The sequence below is a fragment of the Aulostomus chinensis genome, chromosome 1, assembly GCF_037954235.1.
Source record: "Aulostomus chinensis isolate RoL2024-O1b breed Wild chromosome 1, RoL_Achi_v1.0, whole genome shotgun sequence".
Classification (NCBI taxonomy): Eukaryota; Metazoa; Chordata; class Actinopteri; order Syngnathiformes; family Aulostomidae; genus Aulostomus; species Aulostomus chinensis.
The window spans coordinates 10,990,260-11,013,064 of record NC_141320.1 but is presented as its reverse complement, the minus strand read 5'-3'; the positions used below and the strand labels follow the sequence as shown (position 1 = coordinate 11,013,064).

Here is a 22,805-nt window from a genome sequence, read left to right as displayed (position 1 = left end):
GGTGTTAGAACACATCTCTGACATGGACTGGTTTGATTTAGTATTCATTTTAATATCATTAACTATTGGAACATCCATGGTGTTACGGGTCAGTTTAGACCCTCATATATTTACTTCAAGAAAAAGGCAAAAAAGTCTCTTTTTCAGCAACAGAACTTTAATACAAACACAAAATGAAAAGCAGAACAAGCCAGAACCCAAAATATGGATTTTCAAGGTCAACAAACAACAACCAGTCAAGCAAACCAAACCAACAGAAACCAGTTACTGGTTCAAAACCAGGAAAAAACAAAAACAGAGTAAGAGTCGTTTAAAGTTCAGATGCTTGTGTGTCACTTCTGTGTGTTCTTTCCAGAGATGTTCCTGCAGTTGAAGCACCATCCGTCCGTCCTGCTGTCTTGACTGCTTGGGCAGTCCTGACCCTCTTTCGTCTTGAACCAGGTCCTGAGGGGGTTGTGGCTGTGGCTGTTCTGGTTGGTGTTGAGGCAGGGCTGCTGAGGAGGACGCTGGTGTGGATGCTCTCTGTGTTGCTGATGGCATGGATGGAGTGCTGCTGAGCTCTGCAGCTGTCTGAGCAAGGCTGCAGCGTCTGGGTCTCGGGGCGTCCGTTCCCTTCCCTCAGTGTGTGGCTTGACCAGGGAACTTCCCGGCTCCTCCAGAAACATTCCCCTCTTGCTCTTCTTGGTTGAGCTCCACTCCTGGTGGATGTGGGTCCACAACACCAATGTTTCTATGCAGACTCATCAAGGATGCTGCAAAACACAAGAATCCACCCCAAGACTTTCTCTTCAACTGTGTTGAGGTCTTCATGGCTGGGATGATGCAGGTTCTCTTTCTTATTTTCTTCTTAAAAAAGTCAGTAGTTTCATGTTAAATAATTAATGTTTATTAAAAAAGTTGATCATCTTTTATTAATTACTGTATTCTGTTTTGATGTTCCAGTGTTAATTTGATGATCTAAACCTGATATTTAGACAATCAGAGAGTGAAAGTGTGGGCTGGCTGGGAGCAACTGCCTGCTTCAGAGTGGGAGGAGCCTCAGGACTTTCCAGTGAGAGCTGCAAACTTCCACCAGCGCCCAGTGCCAGCAGGTCTTCATGATGAAGCTGAGAAGAACACAACAACACCAGAGCACTGGAGAGGAGCACAACACTTCTTTGCTTCCTGGCCACTCTCATGTCTGTCTGTCCATCTGGAGCTGGGGGGAGGAGCTTCACATGTTTGTTTTCTTGTTTTGTTTTCCAAAAGGGAATGACATGACTTCCTCTGTATGTTAGAATATGAACCACTAAAAATGTTCATGCACAGTTTAAAGTTAGAATTAAATTTAAATTAGAAAACTCTTCCCTCTTCAATCCTGTCACTCAGTGTTGTAAACTGTTTCAAACAAATTCTACTGTTCAACAGTTCAAGTGTTTCTAATGAAGCTGAATGTTCTCCTCTACTTTCCTCAGTTGTGTTTCTTTCATGTCCTCCTGACATCAAAGACAGAATTCTAGCTACTGTCAAAGCCCTGATGACATCATTAGGAATTCTGACCTGTCCAGGGTGAACCCTGCCTCTTGTCCAATGTCACCTGGGATCGCCCCCCCGTGACCCTTAAAGGATAAGAACAGAAAGTGGATGGAGGGATGGACTCAACACTGAAATCAGCTGATCTGATCCACATTCTAATGTTTCCTGTCCCTCTTTAGGAGTCAATGAGAATAGTAGTGTATATAATAATGTATATCCAACCTTGTAGTATCTTTCCAAAGCTTTTAGTATTTCTTCCTGTTTCTACTTGTAGTTTTAGTGTCTGGATCTTTTCTTTTGATGTCCTGCTGTCTGCTCTTTGCTTTTGGAGCTTCCTTCAACAACTACCAGGCCTCCTGGGTACTGTAGGAAACATGGTCAAGTTCTTCTGACTTCTCCAGGAACGTCCTGCTCTCATTGGTCTGTCTTCATTTTGACTCCTCCCACTGCCACAATGACCAGCCTTTATACTCTTGGTGACTGGAGCCCTGGTTGCTGCAGGCCTCAACACCAGCCTGTGGTTGTGAGCAGGGCAGAACAGAACTGACAGTATCTCCCATGCAGGACCTGGGTCAGCGCCTGGTGCCAGCTGGGGCACCGCTTTAACCTGGACCCCTAGAAGATCTTCTCCAGGAACTGGCCTTTTTCAATCGAAACAGTGTGAAACTTCAAGTAAAGAATTAAAATTATTTAATTCACAATGAGGCCTCTGTCATAAAACAAAGGAACAACTGACTACCTCACCATGACTTCACCCTGATAACCAGGAGGTAACCTGGTAGTCAGAGCAGTGGTGCTCAGGTCTGTGGACTCAGAGGAGGGTTCTTCTTTTGGTCACAGGTTTGAAGATATCAGTGAAAGAGAGAGGAGAGGCTGTGAGAGACCTGCCACACCTCTCCACCCCCACCCCCGCCTCCTCCACCCTCCTCAGAGACTGGAACCTTAATCCAGCGCCTTAGACCGCTCGGCCACACTACCTCACTGAGCTGTTCTCTGAGTTGGTCTGCTAAAGGCATGTTGAAGAGGAAGTAACAATGATATCAAACTTATTCTGAAGGGGGACCCCTTTCCCCCCACGGTCACAGGAAGTGACAACAGCGCCGCTAGAAGCAGGAAAGAAATGGTAAAAGGACTCAGTTTGTACAGAGCCTTTCTACCTCAGCAGCACTCAAGGAGCTGAACAATGTCCTCTCATTCACACACACTCACACACTGATGCTGAAGGCTGCCATGCAAGGAGCCAACCTACTCATCAGAAGTATTTAGGGGTTCAGTCTCTCACTCAAGGACACTTTGACATGGTCACTGGAGAAAGTGAGGATCAAACCAGCCACCCTTTGGTTGCCAGACGGCCACGCTACTCCTGAGTCATGTGACCTGGATAAGATGGTGAACTACAGCTGATCGCCATGCTAGCAAACCTCTTTTGTTTGGTTTGGTTGTTGTTTAGTGACTGTGGATGAATACACAGGAGAAGTTGTGCATAAATTTGTGTTCCCTGTTCACTTGAATATCTGCAGGAGTGTGAGGTGGAAATACTACTTGGAGGAGAATGAGAGTTCAGTCTCAGCGCTATGACCTGTGCTGACACTAAAACATGTCAGCCCACAGAACAAAGATGGCAGTCCTCTGGGAGAGCAAGTACACCACTCATACATGAAGAAACCCTACAGGAAACAAATATGTTGCCAGATACTTTTACTCTGTTTTTGTTGTTTACCCAAGTACAGGATTGGAGGGAGACTGATGGTCGCTGTTTGGGTTTTTGGAAAACAAGGAGGCTGTGGGTTCAAGCTGGATTCTCAGAGACTATTTCCCCAACCTCTACATTGGCATCTACACTGTCATCCAGTCATGTGACTGAGGTCATCCAGTCATGTGACTGAAGTCATCCAGTCACGTGACTGAAGTCATCCAGTCATGTCAGTGATGTCACTTGGCAGGACTGTCATTGCCGTCTCATTCCAGAAAAGAATCCAGACTCCACCTGTGGCTCCATGATAACTGATGGACCTCTGGTTGGAGGCTGGACGATGATGTTTGGACTGGAAGGAAAACTCCTTGTCCAAATTCCATTGTGTTCAAGTTTAAAGTCCCACAATCAGAAGTAGCTGAATCTGACAGGTGGAGGTTTGGAACTACAAGATGGTGATGTTTCCTTGACTTGATGCTCTGACTGTCAGGGTGGATGACAGCTTCTTCTGCTGCTGCATCTGAGTGGCTATGATTGGAGGTTTTACCTCCCAAGGTTGTCTGGTTCCAGGGGAAATTTTAGAATTCCAGTCCCCAACCTGGGCTGTTCTGAAACTCTTCTCCTGAATCACTCCTGAGCTGCAGCAAGAACAAATACCAGTGCCAACCAGATCAACTTCATGGCTGCTAACAGCCTCAGACACTTGATTTCCATCAATCTGGTCCCGGCTCGGGCGCAGTATCTTTCTGTGTGAGTCTCCATGTTCTCCCCGTGCCTGCATGGGTTCTCTCCGGGTACTCCAGCTTCCTACCACAGTCGAAAGACATCAAGAGGGGACGAGGCTGATTGATTCTCTAAATTGACCGTAGGTGTGAATGTGAGTGTGAATGGTTGTTCGTCTCTGTATGTTGGCCCTGCGATGGACTGGTGACCTGTCTAGGGTGAACCCCACCTCTTGCCCGTAGATGCTGGGATAGGCTCCAGCCCCCCCGCGACCCTTACTAGTAAGGAGTAAACGGAAGACGACGACAACGATCACACAATGAAAGCTGCCTCAGCTGGTTTAAGAGAGAGAACAAGCTAAGAGATCTGAAACCAGTAAAATATGCTTTTCTGTGTGCAAACTAGTGAGGGGCATGGAAGGATATTTTACCACCAATACAGAACCCAGACTTTAGTCATGTGATGAGATGGTGACTCTGATTATGAAGTTAATGGACAAAATGTGACTTGAAAGAAAACACATTAAAAAATACGAACTAAACTAAATAAATGAATAAAGAAGCAGCACAAATAACGTTTTCTTCTGCACAAATTTACTGGTATGAGACTGCATTTTTGGTTAATGAGTAGATGAAAGAGTGTCACATATATATTATATACATGTGAGACATGCACGTGGCTTTGGACAAATGCTCAATGAAACTGTAGGATTGTAGAATTATTTAAACGTTCCAAGTGGACTGTTTCAGGTTTCTAGAAGACGCTTCAGCTCTCATCCAAGAGGTGTCTTCAGTTTTCTTCACTGATGGGAGGATTTATGGCTCTAAGGGGGCGGGACCTTCTCCAGAGGTGATTGACACATGTGAGCTCTGGGTGTCAGAGTTGTTTTGGTCAGGTTGTGAAAGGGAAGTTGACTCAACTGGTATCTGTGTCAGTTAAAAGCCTCACAGCAATTCCATAATCTAGGGGTAGAAACCAAAGTCTCCTGCAACGAGGATGGGATTGGAACCCACGCCTGCAGAGCTCAATGGATCAGCAGTCCATCACCTTAACCACTCGGCCACCTCGTCTCCTGACCACCATGAGGTGCTGCTTTCTCTGAGCCTTTTAAACAGTGAACTCTTTGGAGCCCAGTTGTCAGAAATGGACCCAGCAGGAGCCACTGAACACAACTCTGACATCATCAGGCTTCTTCCCAGCAGCTTGGTGCTCCAGAAGGAAGAATCCAGACCATCGCTACATCATCAGAGTGAACACCAGCTGATGTTGACCAGTTTAACAAGCCTTTGACTGCTAAATGACATCCAAGATCAGATTCTCTTGTCCTGGTAGAACAAGTCAATGTTGAAGAAGATGAGAGGACCAGTCTCTTTCATCAAGGAAACAAGCCTCCTATCACTGTCCTATGCAGAGTTTCTTTTAAAAAAAAGTGAGACAACCTCAAGATTTTCTGTTTCCTCTTGTAGGATTTTGCCACAGAGAATCAGAGACAATCAAAAGCGTGTTGGACTTTAACGTTGCAGGACTGAACAAGTCATGACATCATCAGTTTTACCTTCACAGGTGCTCCATTTACTTTACTTTCAATTTTACAGAGGTAGAAGCTGAAATCAAAGCTGTCTGTCCAAAGAAGTGAAAGCTTCCCAGGTTGTGATGTTCTTGTCTACAGACTCTGTCTTGTATGGAGCTTCAGTCTTTAATGAAAAGACTCCTCCATTAATAACATCACTGTGCCTCTGCAGTGAATCAGTCACTCCATCCATTTTCTGTACCACTGATTTGTTAAAGGTTATGGGGGGGTGACATTTGGTGAGAGCAGGGTTCACCCTGAACAGGTCACCAGTCCTCAGGTCCACTGAACAGGTCCCCCATGTGGGATGATGGTGTTGAAGGCAGAGGAGAAGTCCAGGAAGAGAAGGTGGACATAGGAGTTCCTGCTCTCCAGATGGGTGAGGGCTGTGTGGACCACTGGTGAAATGGCGTCATCAGTGGAGCGGTGTTGCCTGTAGGCGTACTGGTGGGGGTCCACAGAGACGTCGATGGAGGCCTCTATGTGGGCCTTGACCAGCCTCTCCAAGTACTTCATGACTACTGGGGTGAGTGCAATGGGTCGGTAGTCATTTAGGCCTGTCACTGTGGAGCACTTGGGGACAGGGACAATAGTGGCAGTCTTTAGGCAGGTGGGGACAGGTGACAGCGCCAGTGAGGTGTTGAAGGACCGCGAGACTGTTGATGTTTTTAAAAGGAGGCTCAAGACTCCCCTTTTTAGCTTAGCTTTTAACTGACTTAGTCTCTCTTATCCTTTCATTTTATCACAATATCTTATTGTTACTTTAGTCTTTTAATTATTTTATTCTACTTTTTTATTAGTTCTTAAAACTTTTAGATTTTATATATATTTTATGTCATTCTGATACTTTAATATCATTGTAATTTCTGTTCTTTCCTACTCTACCTTCTTTGAGTCTTTTAGTTTTTAGCTCCAGTGTGTCCTGGTGGGGGCCCTCCACACTGGGAGGGGCGTCGTCCTTGGGATCGTCCAGGCCCGGAGAGCTGGGGGGCTCTGCATTATATGTGGAGTGTACCCGGTCTGTCCGGGTCGGGGGGTCTGGGTGGCGGCGCTCCCTGTGGTTGTGGGCTGTGGCACCTCCTGGTGAGGATGGCCCCCATAGGTGGTCTTTCCTCACTAGGATTTTCAGTGCCCTGCCATGTTCCTACTGACAGTCAGTGTGTGTATGTGTGTATGCGTGTGTGTATTTGTGTGTGTGGGGGGGGTGGTGTGTGCATGTATGAGGTCATGTGGGTTGGGAAGGCCGGGTTCTTAACATGTATTTATTGTATTGTTTTATATTTTATTGAATGTTGCCTGTTTTCTCTCAGTTCTGTGAAGCACTTTGTGTTGCAGTCTCTGGATGAAAAGTGCTGTACAAATATAAATAAAGTAAACTAAAGCAGACGGACGACTCGAGAATGAGAGAGGAAAGAGTAAACAAAGCAGACTCTTTTGAGGTCTTCTCCTTGGTCCCTTCATTTTTTGAGAAGACACTGGACTCAACTGCTGTCCATGATTCTGGATTGTGTTGATTGCGTTGTGAACAAGGATTTGGCCAGGTTTTGTAGGCGGGATCACTGGTGTGCAAACACACCTGACGCTGTGGAGAAAAGATGGCGAGCCACCCACAGGAGAGAGACAGTCGGAGTGGAAAATGGCGCTGCAAACCTCACCCACCCAGGTGACACTGACCCTGACGGTGGGATTGTGGTAGGACAGAACTGACAGGTTTCACAGAGACACCTTGAATTGCTTTTGGACTGATAACGGACTGAACGAAAAGACTGGTGATGAACGGGAGAGACTCTGATCATTGATTTGTGAGATTGAGTTGTAAATTGAAATACTTTGGCCCTGAGTTTTATTTTTATGACTTTGTTTTGTTCACGTTTCCTGATTGTGTGCCAAATCGGTGTTCCATGAGTGGGTTGTTGAAAGGGAGTTCAAGCTTGGATAGAGCCGGTGAAACAACCCAACAGGAAGAGGGAACGTAGAACTAAAACTCATCAATAGGCTGAACCAAGATCAAATGAGAACCTAGACTGAGGAAACTCAAATAGACACCGTGAAGTAAACAAACAATCATAGAAATCCAGCCACCAAATTAAACCTCAACTCAAATAAGTCGGGTTAACTTCAAATAAGACTCAAAAGAGGTCAATAACCTGATTCTCCTGAGGTTTGGTTTCTGTCTGTTGGTTGGAGGGAGACTCCTTTATTGAATGTGTGTGGATGTAAAGGGTTTGGAACCAATAGTTTTTGTTTTTCTGACATTTTCTGTCTATAAAGAAGTCGGCAGTTTTATTCACTGACTAGTCTGTGGTCTGTTATTCTTACATTAGAATCAACCACTCACATGAGCCTAAAATCTCTGGTCCTCCACCTGAAGTGAGCCACATGGGAACTTTGACCCTCATCAACCATGCAGGGAGGAGCTCTCAGAGTTTGATTGTGCTGATGAATCATCAGAACTCTCCATCACGCCGTGACGAGGACATCTCAGTGTCAAATCTGTCATTTCCTGCTGCCAGTAGGTGGTGCTGTGGTCACTGCTGACCTGTAGATGTGTTCAGACTGGGATGTTGATCAAACCTGGAAGTTTCAAACAGATCTGACAGGTGGAGAGGATTCAGAAGAGTTGAAGCTTCATTTTAGTTGGAGCCTGAAAATGAGGTGAGACTGAGGGCTCCCAGGAGTTGCAGGTAGGTGCTGCCCCCTAGTGACCCAGTGGAGAACAACATGTAATGACATGAATGTTCTCCATTTTTCCAGTTCTTGACTTCATTCATCCTCAAACTTCTTCCAGCTGGAAGAGAGTGAGATCATTTAAAGTAGAGAGTCAATAATCAGCATCTCATCACTCATTTGTTCTCTGGTGGTGACCTCACGACTCAGCAGTGTGACATCACACATTTTGCTGATGTCATCCTCAAGTGTGTCACTCAGTTCATGCAGCCTTCATTGTTTTATTTTATTATTTCCTTTCACTTTGATCTTCACAAAGACAAAGTGCGTCTGATGGAGGCACCGCTGACAGAGTGGAATGTTTCCATGTCGCCATGACAACGTGAGGCCCCTCACCTCCTCTGTTCCTTCTGAGTCGGCGTCAGAAGAGCAAGATGGCTGCTTCTCCATCTGGGTGGATGAGCAGCTCCTCCCATCTCAGGCAGACGCTCCCTGGCTGCATGTCAGCAGCTCCTCAAAGCTCCTTCTGGTTTCTTTGCTCTCCTGATGCTGCGCTGGTGGATTTGTCCACCTCTCATTCTCCAGGGTTCTCAGCCTCATGTTCTCTCCCTCCTGTTCCAGCTCCTCCAAGTTTCCAGTGGAAGTTTGGCTTTTGTTTGCTACTTTGTCTTTTCTCCTCTGTTGGTGCTTTGAGTTCCTTTGTTGTTCTTTGTCTTTTCATCATTCAAGCCTCCTTTTGTTGAACGCTCCTCTCCCCCGTCTGTATTTGGGTCCTGTTCTCCTCCACTTTGGCCAAGAAGGCGGCCCAACAAGAGTCACCAGTGATGTCACAGCTCCTGGATGCCCCGCCCCTTCATCTGGTGCAGGTGGTGTGATGTCACTGAATCCCACTCAGACCAAACCAGTCAGAGATCAGTGTGTTTGTGTCAGTGATGTCATCGCCGCTGACGTCACAGCCCTCCATCCACACACGCCAGACTGAGGTGGAGGAGGTGATGTTGGGGTTTTCAAGGTCTTCGTCATGAGTGGGAGGGGCTGAGCTGGTGAATGATCAGCTGACCAGGTCTGGGCTCAGTTCAGATGTTGAGCCACTGCTGACTGCCATTTGCCTGAGGAAGACCCAACGTTCCCCTCAAGAAATGGAGGGCAGTTTTTAGTGCAGCGTTCATTCTGGTTGGAGTTTTCCTTTCCTTTGCCCTGCACCTCTCTGGTGGGGAGGTGCTCCCTGTTCACGAGGACTCAGTGGAGAAGACTGGACCAGGACCTTCACTGGTTCAAGGAGCACCGAGGCAAAGGGAGGCCCAGACCAGCAGCCAGGGTGACCAGTTTGAAAAGCTGCTCCTCTTCCATGCTGACTTGTTGGTGTCTCCTCTTTTATTCCTGAGTGATTTTAATCTCAGCTCTCTGAACCTGAATGGAGCAGAACCAGGAAATCGTTGCAGGAAATCATGGAGGAGAAATGAATGAATGAGACTTCCAGTCAAACTGAGACAAACGTCCAGGTTTGGTCATCAAAGATATCTGACATTCATCAGTAGACTGACAAAGATGCTCATTATTACTGCAGCAGATTAAACTAGAGAATAAAGAGGGTCTCACTTTGGAAAAAAATATTGCAGTATATTTTTGTTTTATCAGAGAGGCTTTAATGTCTGTCTTTGATATCTAAACTCTGACTCTGATGTCATTGGTGGTGACTGAATTCTACCCCCTGACAGACTGAAGGCTCATATTGGTGATGCAGGTAGGTGCTGCCCCCTAGTGACCCAATGGAGAACGACATGTAATGACATGAAGATTCTACATTTTTCCACTTGTGAGATAAAAATACCTCACAGCAAGAAGGTTCAGGGTTCCAGTCCCGGCTGGAGCACAGGATCTTTCTGTGTGAGTCTGCATGTTCTCCTGTTCCTGTGTGGGTTCTCTCTGGTACTCCAGCTTCCTCCACAGTCCAAAGACATCAAGAGGGGACGAGGCTGATTGATACTCTAAATTGACTGTAGGTGTGACTGTGAGAGTGAATGGTTGTCTGTCTCTATGTGTTGGTCCTGTGATGGACTGCTGACCTGTCCAGGGTGAACCCCGCCTCTCACCTGTAGACTCTGCGATAGGCTCCACCCCCATGACCCTTAACAGGAATAAGTGGAAGACAATGGATGGATGGATGTTGGAAACGACTGCAATACAGTCTATAAATATTCTAGTTCCATACATGGGAACCTGGTTCTCCTGCTCTTTAACATCCTCCAATAGGAATGGACCGTCTATGACAAAGTATCAATAAATCTATCAAGGAGGAAGAAGAATTCTGATCAAAGAATTGAAGTCAATCTGGAGATCAGTTGATCTCTGGAAGGAGGAGGAGGAGGCATCCTGTGCTTTTATCTCTCTGTTCATGTTTCCTGCTGAGTGTGTGTGTGTGTGTGTGTGTGTGTGTGTGTGTGTGTGTGTGTGTGTGTCCCAGCTGCAGCAGTCAGTTCAGGTTCCTTCAGTGTGACTGAGGGAGGTTTCTGTCCGATGGTTTCTCCCAGTGTGAACACAGCCTGACTGCTGATGCTGTGCCGACTCTGACAGTGGTTCAGTTTTTCTCAGTGGCTTTGTTGCTGCTCTCAGATCAGAATGAAAGTTCTCTCAACTCGGAGTTCAGCCTCCACAACATCGAGTCACTTGTTTCTCCTTCCTTTGATCAAATAGCGAACGCTTTTGGACGAGGAGGGAGGAAACCACGGCGTTTCACTGCTTTACATTTAGAATCTCAGGCCAAGCCGGAGAAGGAGGTCCTGAATCAGTCACGTGGTCACTGCCGGCTCACGAGGCTTTGGACGTCACCACATACGTCATCAATACGCGCTTCACAGAACGAGACGAAGACGCGGGACGTTTTCAAACAACAAGGAAAGAAGGAGAAGTCCGTGAACCCCCGGCCTCGGTCTTTGTCTCCTGAAGGCTGAGTGGCGCCGGTAGAACCTCAACATGTGCGCCGCGCAGCTGCTGCGGGTGTCGGTCCAGGAGCGGATCCTCGCCGCCGCTGAAGACTTCCTGCTGCAGCTGGGAGAAGGAGACTCAGCGGCTGGAGTCCCGGTGCTGAGAGCGCTGCTCACCGAGCGGCTGGCGGCGGCCGCGGAGCAGATCGTGGCTCTGCTGGAGGAAACCGTGGCGGAGTACGAGCGGGAGAACCGCCGGCAGAGGTTGCTGCTCGATGCCGTGCTGAAGCCCCGAGTCAGGCTGGACAGAGCAGGTGAGTCCCCGCAGGGACCTGCTGCATTGTTCCCAACATAAAGGGAGGTTTTAGTAGCTCAGAAACAAAGTCTAGGAATTCTAGCTGGAGCTTCATCAGACCAAGTGGTCCAGACCAGCTGGAAAAACCCCTGAGACAAAGTCAAAGAGCAGGCAGCACAATGTTGGTGGGACTCAGTCAGCACACACACACACACACACACACACACACACACACACACACACACACACACACACACACACACACACACACACACGTCAGCAGTCTCTCTGTCTCCAGCAAGTCACATGATATCCAAATGAGTCCCGTCAGAATGAACCAATGTTACAGCAGCTTTAGGGGACAAAATCCAAAGGCAAACCTCCTGCAGACACCAGTGACGCTCTGTTGTTTCATTTCAATGCAGTTTCAGTCCAGATCAGTGAGTCCAGAGCTGCTAGCTTGACAGCTAAACATGAGCATCACAACACTCAGCAGAACCATAGCTTTTCTTTAATCTCTTCTTTTTAATCCTCCCTTTTCTTTCTCACCTGTCTTCATTCTTTTTGACAGTTTTTCCACACTATCATCACGTTCAAGTCAAGTCAATTTTATTTGTTTGAACCAAATCACAACAAAGTTCTCTCATGACTCTTTACTAGTAGAGCAGGTCTCGAACCAAACTCCTTCAATGAACCTCCACCCAACAATTCTCCACCAGCAGCACATCCTGCAACAGTGGTGATGAAAACCTTCCTTTTAACAGGCAGGAACGTCGAGCAGATCCAGGATCAGTGGGGATGGCCTTCTGCTTTGACTGGTTAGGGGGAAAGAGAGCAGGAGAGCAGGGCAGAGACAAAGACAGAGAATGGAGGAAGACAGATATGCAGAAGGAAAGAGAGGGACAGAGATAAAGAGAGAGAGAAAGGAAGAGACTGATGGACAGACGGGGACGTGAGCAGGTGGAGCTACGGGTGGCAGCTTGAGCCTCTTCAGGTCTGCAGCCTCCTCAGCAGCACCAGGATCTGGGATGAGGGGAGAAGAGGAGTTAGTAATGTGTGTGATTTATGTATGACACATATAGGAGGACAGAGAGGAGGAGAGAGAAGCCCAGTGCCCAGTTCTGTGTTGAGGGAATGCGTTGCTCTGCAGCTCACCTCCAAGCTGCTAGGGGGTGTGGCTGTGTCTTTCTATGGTTTCGGGGGCTCTTGTCAGATTCCAAAACAAAACTATTTCCAACAGAAAGTCCAGTGCTTCTCTTTGAACGACTTTGTTTTCATGAATCAAACTTAAAACCTTGAACATGAAAAACACGACTTGTGGCCATTTTCTTCCGGAGACGCACATTTTGTCGTGGAGGTTCTTCCACCTCTAAATGCATTCGGCGACTCCTCTGAACGGACCAATCACAGTCCTTGATGTTCACGTCACGACGTGTCGACACAATGAATAGTCAGGACATTTTGGAGGTGCACGTCTGCTGCGGCGTAGGGTCCATGTAGGTCTGCGTCGACAGTGTAGGTACGGCGTTGATGCCATGCAGAAGCATAAACCAGGTTGAAGCCTACAGCAAAATATCGAAGGGCCGGTTTAAGCTGTCCTAACTATAAGTTTGATCAAAAAGGAAGGTCTTGGGGGGGGGGGGCATCCCGGACTCAAACCGTTCCACAGGAGGGGAGCCTGATAGCTGAAGGCTCTGGCTCCCATTCTACTTTTAGAACTCTAGGAACCACCAGTAACCCTCCATCCTGGGAGCGAAGGGTTCTAGCTGGATAATAGGGGACTAGGACTGCTTCACTCAGCCTTGCCGTGTCGTGTGTGTGTGTCAGGCTGGCCCAGGATGCTGTGCATGTTGCTTCTTTTTTGACATTAAGATGTAGGCTGACACGGATATTATAAAGGCCTACTTAAAAAAAGAAAGATTTTTCTTGGCGACCTTGGGTTGGACTGGCCGTTCAAGAATTGTCCATTTGTCCCATTATAGACACTAACATTCCAACGAGTGAATGTGATTATGAATGGACAAAGGCATTCAGCAGAGGGGACCTATGACCTTTGACCTGGGTGACACAACGTTGATCCAAGCATCTGAAGCCAGCGTTTCTGTTCCCAGTTTGCTGACTGGTCGTCAGTAGCAGGACGTCTCTTTTCATTGAGTTGATTTCTGTTTCTGTCTGTTGCTCCGCTGTTTCAGAGTCAAATGAAGAGATTTCTGATGTTGCTGTTTGTGTCCAGCAGATGTGGAGCAGCTGCTGGTGATTAAAGAAGAGGTTCCCCCTGAGCTGCAGGACCCAGAGCCCCCCCACATTAAAGAGGAGTGGGAGGAGCTCTGGACCAGTGAGGAGGGAGCGCAGCTTCAAGGGCAGGAGGAGGCTGATATCACCACGTTCCCCTTCACTCTGGTCCCTGTGAAGAGTGAAGGGGACGAAGAGAAACCTCAGTTCCCACAGCTTCATCAGAGTCTAACTGAGGAGAACTTGAAAGAAGAGTCTCTGAGCAGGAGCCCAATTCATCCTCTGAAAACAGAAGCTGATGGAGAAGAGAGTGGAGGACCAGAACCAGAACCAGCCAGCAAGGTAGATCCAGATACACTTGTACAACCTAAGACTGAAGACCAGATGTCAGACTATTCTGAAGCTGAGACTGAAGTCAGTGAGGATGATTGGGTCAGACCTGATAACACGGCCACCTCTGAGCACAAGGAACCCTTTGGCTCAAGGAGGAATTTGCTTCAGAAACTGAGCCCAGGACAGGAAGTGAGTCATTGCAGCTCAAAAGAGCAAAAACTAAAAACTGGAAGAGAATCAGAAATCATCAGGAACGTGACCTTTGGTCCTTCTGAATCTGAGACAGAAGTCAGTGAGGATGAGCGTCCATTTAGGTGCTCAACATGCAGTAAAGGTTTTCGTTACAGAAGTAGTTTGGATACTCACATGAGAACACACTCTGGTGTGAAACCATTCCCATGCTCAGTGTGTGGCAAAAGATTCTCAGAAAAGCGACATCTTAAAACGCACATGAGAACACATACTGGAGAAAAACCATTCCCCTGCTCAGTTTGCGGCAAAAGATTTTCTGTAAAGGGATGTCTGAATAGACACATGAGAACACATACTGGAGTGAAACCATTCCCATGCCCAGTTTGTGGTAAAAGATTCTCAACGGGGAATCTGAAATCACACATGAGAACACACACTTTGGAGAAACCATTCCCCTGCTCAGTTTGTGGCAGAACGTTTTCAGAAAAGGGATGTCTGAAAAGACACATGAGAACACACACTGGAGAGAAACCTTTTCCATGCTTACTTTGTATCAAAAAATTTTCAGAAAAGGGATGTCTGAAAAGACACATGAGAACGCACACTGGGGAGAAACCATTCCCCTGCTCTGTTTGTGGCATAAAATTTTCAGATAAGGGATGTGTGAAAAGACACATGAGAACACATACTGGGGAGAAACCATTCCCTTGCTCAGTTTGTGGCACAAGATTCTCAGTGAAGGCACATCTAGAATCACACATGAGAGCACACACTGGGGAGAAACCATTCCCCTGCTCAGTGTGTAGTAAAAGATTCTCAGAAAAGGGACATCTGAAAAGACACATGAGAATGCACACTGGGGAGAAACCATTCCCCTGCTCAGTTTGTTGCAAAAGATTTTCAGAAAGGGGATGTCTGAAAAGACACATGAAAGTGCACACTGGGGAGAAACCATTCCCTTGCTCAGTATGTCATAAAAGATTCCCAGAAAAGGGACATTTGAAAAGACATATGAAAATGCACACTGGGGAGAAACCATTCCCCTGCACTGTGTGTGGCAAAAGATTCTCAGAAAAGGGATGTCTGAAAAGACACACGAGAATGCACACTGAGGAGAACCCTTCCCCTGCTCAGTTTGTGGTAAAAAATTCTCAGAATAGGGACATCTGAAAAGTCACATGAGAACCCACACTGGGGAGAAACCATTTCTCACGACTTGGCTCTGAAGCAATGGCAAAACAGTGGGAGATGTGGGTAGGAAGCCAAATAATGTTTTTTTTAACCAAGAAAACAACAACAAAACAAAATAGAACAAAAAGAGCCATGGGATTTGACAGGCAATGGAGTCAATGTTATGGTTGCATGAGTGTAAGGGAGCTGTAAGGAAGAGATGTTGGCTGCTGAAAATGAAAGTGACAATGGATGAGGAGGAAGAGCGGCTCCTGGCCGGCAAGGCGGGTTCTTTATGAAGAGAGCAACTAACCAACTAGGAGGAATGAACAGCTCCCCACTCTCCAGCTCCCTGCTGCAACACAAGAAACATCATGAAAGACATCAGCCAAGGGACCATCACACCCCCCTACAAGAACAGGGTCCTGAAGGGAATCCCGCTACCAAAATACCATGAATGTAATTTTTCTTGAATCCCAAAATGATAATTCACTAAACCTCTAAAAACCATATACGTCCCCCATTGGACTGCTCAGATAAGGTCAAACTATCAGGAGGGGAACCAGTGGCCTGCTCCGGTGGTCCAGCATCTCTTGTTGCAATTTAAGAGGCTAGGAAAAGACAAGAGGAGAACCAGAGAGAGGAAAACCGGTCACAATCAAATACCACACTGAGGAACTCTAGACAACACGTCCACCACCACTTTGTTGGTCCCCTTCACATAGCGAATATCCAGTATGACTGCAGGAACAGAGACCACCTGACTGGTCTCTGGTTGGGACACTGCAACGAATGAAGGAAGGTGAGTGGATTATGGTCAGTGGAGACAACGTGTCTACATGGAGAACAATGATGAGAACACACAGCTGAGAGACATCAGTCTTGCTGAGTTAGTTAACAAAGCTCCTCAGGTCAGGAAAACTTGAGACGACGCAACAGAGAAACTTCCTTTGTCCATCCTGTGTTGTGTGACTGAAGCTGAGGAGAAACTGAAACTAATCATGGTGGTGGAGGCCAGACATGAAGGTTGTGGGTGTAAAGAGTTTTTGAAAGCAGAAGGGAAAACACATCAGGAAAGAGACAGGATGAAGCTGAAATCATGGAGCCACCATTGGACAGGAGGGTGTGAGGGCTGATCTGATTTCTCTGAGGTCACCATCAAAGATCCACTTGGCACCAAGTACTGATCTTTATATTGATGTATTGATCCCTGATCAAACACTGAATTGTCTTTGAGATGTGTGAAAATAAATGAGTGGGCGGAGTCTCTGATATCAGTGATGTCATCCAGCTGATGGAGAAATATGTGACATCAGCTGGAGCCTCTGGTGAAGTACCTTTAGTAGTAGTACACATGCAGTATACGCTCAGTACCGGCTCCTACACAGACACAGCGAGCGCTGCTTTAACAAATACATGGTTCCTATGGGAGGGATTGGTTGGATTTCCGGTGTATCAGGACCAGGACTGAAGTTGGTCCCTGACCGTCCTGGAGGGGCGGCTGTAACACAGGATGAGTTTTCACAGTGAAGGTCTTCTTCTTCTACAGCTGAATTAAAGTGTAAACAGCCGTCTACACACCTTTAACTGTCCTTATAAACTTGTCTTTTAATAAACTTTCTGTTCTCTTTTAAAGTTGTCAGTGCTTTTGTTGACATGCAGAGGCTCTACTTGATCACCACCCTGGTGTTTGACTATTTGGAGTGGATGTTCTTGTTATGATTTGTCTGTTTATCTGCTGCCCCCACGACCTGCGGTGGGAGCTAATTAGCAGTATGCACCAAAACCTAGTTAGACATGGATGCTCTCAAACCAAATCCCTGCCATCGTTCGAAATAATAAAAACACAAGAACACATCTGAGGTTCCTTTTTAGCTGGAATGTTCCTTTCAGAGCTTTAAGACTGAGGAGAAGGATTTTAAACTCTGTTCTGGATTGGTGATGTGGTCTCTCCTCCTAGTTCCTGTCCATGCACTTCTTCCTCCACTTCAAGACTGCAGCTGCTTTCTGGAGCAGCTGCAGTCTTGAAGTGGAGGTTCACTTTTCTGGACCTTTGGCCTTCCCAGCTCACCAGGGTGCTCCCAGCAACTGGAGACAGTTCTGGACCCATTGGGTCTGGTCCTGCTGACGCTATCTGCAATGCTCGTGCTAGCGCGAGTGGATAGGCCTGCCATTTAAATACCATCTTACTCACTCCACAGCAAATTCCAGGCGACTGAAATAAAACTCCAGAATATCAATTTAAAGTGTTTGTTGATAGAATCATTCTGGGGAGGAAACTTTTAGTACATCGCGGTTCTTTTTGAGGGACAAACCTCAGATTTCAGGTGTAATTTTACCTCTCCTCTAGTCGGTAGAAGTGGGCTCACGTTACAGCTTCAGAGGACTGTTATGCTACTGACTGAATGTATTCCTCAGCCATTGATGAGTCGGCCGATATTTATCTATAATATATATTTATATATCCAGTGACTTCTACCAGTGCTGTCTCTGTGCTGGGCTCTAAAACCAGACTGAAACCCTCAAATCAACTCTTGTTATGGAGGAAGTCACTCAGCTGATTAGCAGCTGCTTTCTCCAGGATTTTAGAGAGGAGGGGAGGTCAGCTATCAGTCCATAGTTGGCTAGAACCTCAGGGTATCCACAGCTTCCCTGACCAGGACTTGAACCCTAGGCTGTGGCAGTGTGAGCACCAATTCTAGCCACTAGACCATCAGGGACCACACTGACCAGAGTTTGTCCTTGCAGGAGTCAGTGACTTAATAGAGTCTAACAAAGGGTTGAACCTGAATGAGACAGTTTCCCTTCAACGTGGGGCCATGGCAGAGTGAACCAAGAACACTACAATGGGGGTGAGAGTGGAGCCATGATGGACTCACAGTTCATCACCTCCACCATCATGTGGACCACCTGATCACCTCTCCCTCAACCTCTAAATAACTCATTCCCTGACTGGGAATCGAACCCGGGCCGCGGCGGTGAGAGCGCCGAATCCTAACCACTAGACCATCAGGGACCACACTGAGCTCTCCAACAACAGAGACTATAAACAATGACTCAAGAACACAGGACTCTGTGGTCTCAGCTTGAGATGCAGAGGGTCCACCAAGACCACCAGACACCTCAGCCCCCTAAAGACAGTCCACCCCCAGGATCCTGTCCCCCTCTGCTCCAACTCAGCCCTCCATTCATAACGTGACTTTGTCTCAGTCTCTTCACAATGCCAGTCACTGAAACACTGACAATGTGATGGGGGCTTCCTGTCTTTACTGCATTTTTTTCAAGGCTCACAACTGCTACTTCCTACAGTCGTCTCTACTGTGTACTTGTACTACCAGTTGTTATGAGCAACTGTGGATTTCTAAATATTCCAGTCCTCAGTTTGCAACTGTATAGTGATGATGGGTCAGTTTAGAGCTGTCAATCAATGTTAATAATTGATCTTAACATCTGAAGATTATTTTAGGAACACAAATACTTTTACTTCATTCTGAGGATGAGCAGACGTTCAATATAATTCTCATTTCCTGGTCAAAGACTCCTGCTAGTCAGAGAGGATCTGGGCTGGATTGGAAAGCTTCAGAGAGGAAAACCTTCACTCTGGACTGGACTGAGAACGGAGCAGCCTCAGCTTCCTGGAGCCTTACTTGCCTCTGTGGTCTAAGGCTGTGTGGGCTGACATCACAGTGAAACTACTGAGATCACAGAGCCTTTGAGATCACAGGCTGACTTCCTTTTTATCCCTAAAATGAAGGAGAAAAATGTTGTGTCTGTGTTTGTGTTGCTGCATCAGTTAAACAGTGACTCTGACAGAGGGGATGTAGCTCAGTGGTAGAGGGCATGCTTCGCATGTATGAGGCCCCGGGTTCAATCCCCGGCATCTCCAGCTGGTCCTTTGGAGCCTTCATCTTACCAGCTAAATTGATCCATAAATGTGACAACAGTTGATAACAAACTACCAGAAGAGAAACCAGTCTGTTGCATATCAAAGTATTTGTAGCTGGGTCAGTGTGACTGTGAGCCTTCATAGCCAGCATGAAGGAGCTGGTTTTATCTTTGCTGGGGAAATCCCACACACAGCTGCTCTCAGTTCCAAATGTGTGTGTCCTCACTCCTCCGTCCTCCTGCTGCCCTCAGAATACAGACACAATTCAACCTGGCAAGTTTGGAGCATAGAAGTGCTCCTGAAGAGATGTGTGTCAGCCCACAGCTGGCTGTTCTTACCTGGAACCTCAAGATGAAACTGCTTCCACAGATTGGAAATGAATCTGATGTTGACTTTTGGACAAATCACCTGTTCATCAGTTCATCATCACTTCCATCCATTTTCTACTGCTTATCTTGTTATAGAAAGGAGTCTATCTGCTGTGTGACTGAGGCAGTTACTGTGAGCTGCTGCATGTCTCAGTGTGTGTGTGTGGGGGGGGGGGCTGTGTGTGACTGGTCGGCTGCCAAGGATTATTGATGAGATCAATCATGATCAGCTCAGAGATCACGGCACAGAAGAAGGAGACTTTTTGATTTTTGGGGGTTCAGTTTCTAAGTCAGACACATCATCACAATTTGAAGTTTTCCTCCAGTAAAAAACAAAACAACACAAAACCAAACAAAAACATGATTTGACTTTTGATGTCTACATTTTTTGGAAATTGTGAGTCCAACAAGCAGGAGGCCGTTTGAGCTTGGAAACTGTGAAGCATCACCAGTAACTGCTGGTTAATTTACAGTTGTTTCCTCCAAAAAGTTTAAAATGAATGAATAAACCTTTAATACTACAGTTAGAAAGTAGTATTTTGCTATCATCTAATTTGATAGGTGGCGCTGTCACCAAAAAACAAAAGTCCAACAAATGCATTTTATCATCCAATTCAGTAGGTGGTGCTGTGGGGTCCTGGAACTGCAGCTCTCAGGTGCTGCAGAATCTCCTCTTGCAAAGCCTCACAGTTCAGAGTCGTTCCAGAATCTAGGAGCAGAAACCAAAGTCTCCTACGATGAGGATGGGATTGGAACCCACGCCTGCAGAGCTCAATGGATCAGCAGTCCATCACCTTAACCACTCGGCCACCTCGTCTCCTGACCGCCATGATGTGCTGCTTTCTCTTAGCCTTTGAAACAGCTGAACTCTTTGGAGCCCATTTGTCAGAAATGGACCCAGCAGGAGCCACTGAACACAACTCTGACATCATCAGGCTTCTTCCCAGCAGCTTGGTGCTCCAGAAGGAAGAATCCAGACCATCGCTACATCATCAGAGTGAACACCAGCTGATGTTGACCAGTTTAACAAGCCTTTGACTGCTAAATGACATCCAAGCTCAGATTCTCTTGTCCTGGTAGAACAAGTCAATGTTGAAGAAGATGAGAGGACCAGACTTTTTCATCCAATGCTGGAACAGCGTTAGACTGAAGGTCTGAAGGTCCCTGGTCTGGTCCAGGTTTCAACAGGGGACCAGCATCAGCCAGCATTTAAATGTGGACAACAGTGGAGGTGAAGCCCACATCAAGGAAACCAGCCTCCTATCACTGTCCTGTGCTGAGTTTCTTTAAAAAATGTGAGACAACCTCAAGAGTTTCTGTTTCCTGTGTTGGATTTTGGCTCAGAGAATCAGAGCCAATCAGAAGCTTGTTGGTCTTGGATGCTGGTCATCAGGGGCAATGAGGGGCTCAGTGTCTTGCTCAAGGACACTTCAACATGGTCACCAGCTGAAGTGAGAACTGAACCAACAACTCTGCTAGACGGCCACTCTTCCTCCAGGCCGTGCCCCCCGAACCTGAATCATCATGATGTCATTATTTGTTGCTTTAATTCACCAAATGTGTGACGTGGTGAGTTTGTCAGGAGTTTAAAGACCAAAGTTGTGAACACACAGAGAAGTAAACCTGTCAAAGCTGCTTCACTTGATGAGAGAAACTGAGGAACTGATAGAAGAGCAACAAAGAAAATGGAGTCAGAAGGTCGTCTTCTTCACCGCTCAGTCACAACACTGACACACACACACACACACACACACACACACACACACACACACACACACACACACACACACAAATAGTTTGTCTTTGAGAGAGGACAAAAAATGTTTGACTGTGCTGACATGAACTTTCATTGTCTAATTTCAGTCTCCTACAAAAGTGTGTGAATGTGGTCGTTGTGGCCGAGTGGTGAAGGCGATGGACTAGAAATCCATTGGGGTCTCCCTGCTCAGGTTGGAGTCCTGCCAACAACGTTAAACTGTTTAAAATTTAAATTTGACGCATTTTTCCTCTACACTGTCCTTCATCACAGCATTTAACATCAGGACTGCTCCCAGATCAGCTCCATGACCTCATCTTTGCACCAGAGTACCGCCCAAGTTCATCAAAAACGGCCAAGCATAAATATATAATATGTATATAATGTGAACACACCTTTACAGGTGCGTTAACGTGCTTAATAATAGAGAATGAGTGAAGGGTGCGTTCAGAGTGGAGTGCAGTACCACAGTCAGGCCAGCAGGTGGGGCTTTCGTTGGTGCTGTCTACCTAATTGCGGTGTCTGTGCTCTGCCAGCAGAGGTCGTGCTTCCCCACCAATCTTCTCGGGTGTCTGAGTGGTGCCGCCATGTTCAGGTCGTAGCAGGAGAACGTAGGTTGGTACTTGGCAGTTCGGACGTAGCGAAAGTCACGTTATGAATGGAGGGCTGAGTTGGAGCAGAGGGGGCAGGATCCTGGGGGTGGACTGTCTTTAGGGGGCTGAGGTGTCTGGTGGTCTTGGTGGACCTTCTGCATCTCAAGCTGAGACCACAGAGTCCTGTGTTCTTGAGTCATTGTCTATAGTCTCTGTTGTTGGAGAGCTCAGTGTGGTCCCTGATGGTCTAGTGGCTAGGATTCGGCGCTTTCACCGCCGCGGCCCGGGTTCGATTCCCGGTCAGGGAATGAGTTATTTAGAGGTTGAGGGAGAGGTGATCAGGTGGTCCACATGATGGTGGAGGTGATGAACTGTGAGTCCATCATGGCTCCACTCTCACCCCCATTGTAGTGTTCTTGGTTCACTCTGCCATGGCCCCATGTTGAAGGGTGACTGTCTCATTCAGGTCCAACCCTTTGTTAGACTCTATTAAGTCACTGACTCCCAAACTCTGTAATCCTCCTTAGTAGCTTTGGTTATTGATGATCTGCAATGGTTTGTGGGGGTGGAGCCTATCCCTCAGGTGAGGGGCGGGGATTATCCTGGACAGGTCACCAGTCCATGGCAGGGCCATCACATAGAGACAGATTGATTATAAAAATGTTCATCCCCAGTTTGAAGTTAGAGACAGGATTTAAGTGTGGAAGGTTTTTGTATCTTCAATTTAATTCTGAGTGTTGTAAACTGTTTCTAACAACCTCTACTGTTGAACAGTCAAAATGTTTTCTAACCAAGCTGAATGCTCTCATATACTTTTTAAAGTTGAGTTTCTCTCACATCCTCCTGAGATCAAAGACAGAATTCTAGGTACAAATAAATACACTATCA

At 46.7% G+C, this 22,805-nt stretch overlaps 2 protein-coding genes and 3 non-coding genes across 5 annotated transcripts; 4 read left to right on the top strand and 1 right to left on the bottom strand.

Moving 5' to 3' along the window:
• Positions 1-10,923: 10,923 nt before the first annotated feature.
• LOC147270329 (uncharacterized) lies at positions 10,924-13,772 on the top strand (the record flags this gene model as incomplete). Its single annotated transcript, XM_086205184.1, has 2 exons — positions 10,924-11,406; positions 13,624-13,772. Coding segments are annotated over exons 1-2 (414 nt in total), but the record flags the coding sequence as incomplete, so codon positions are not given.
• Positions 13,773-14,028: 256 nt separating this feature from the next.
• Positions 14,029-16,863, top strand: LOC147270328 (uncharacterized). The gene has a single exon (XM_086180477.1). The coding sequence runs from the start codon at positions 14,319-14,321 to the stop codon at positions 15,312-15,314; it is 996 nt and encodes a 331-aa protein (XP_086036603.1). The 5' UTR covers positions 14,029-14,318; the 3' UTR covers positions 15,315-16,863.
• Positions 16,864-18,258: 1,395 nt separating this feature from the next.
• On the bottom strand, positions 18,259-18,330 carry trnae-cuc (transfer RNA glutamic acid (anticodon CUC)). The gene has a single exon. It is a non-coding gene; the product is annotated as a tRNA-Glu (tRNA).
• Positions 18,331-19,128: 798 nt separating this feature from the next.
• trnaa-cgc (transfer RNA alanine (anticodon CGC)) lies at positions 19,129-19,200 on the top strand. Its single transcript has one exon. It is a non-coding gene; the product is annotated as a tRNA-Ala (tRNA).
• Positions 19,201-22,153: 2,953 nt separating this feature from the next.
• trnae-uuc (transfer RNA glutamic acid (anticodon UUC)) lies at positions 22,154-22,225 on the top strand. Its single transcript has one exon. It is a non-coding gene; the product is annotated as a tRNA-Glu (tRNA).
• Positions 22,226-22,805: the final 580 nt, after the last annotated feature.

Bases quoted from the DNA above. Each gene is read 5' to 3' on its own strand.
- LOC147270328 (XM_086180477.1), top strand. From the start codon at position 14,319: ATGAGAACACACTCTGGTGTGAAACCATTCCCATGCTCAGTGTGTGGC.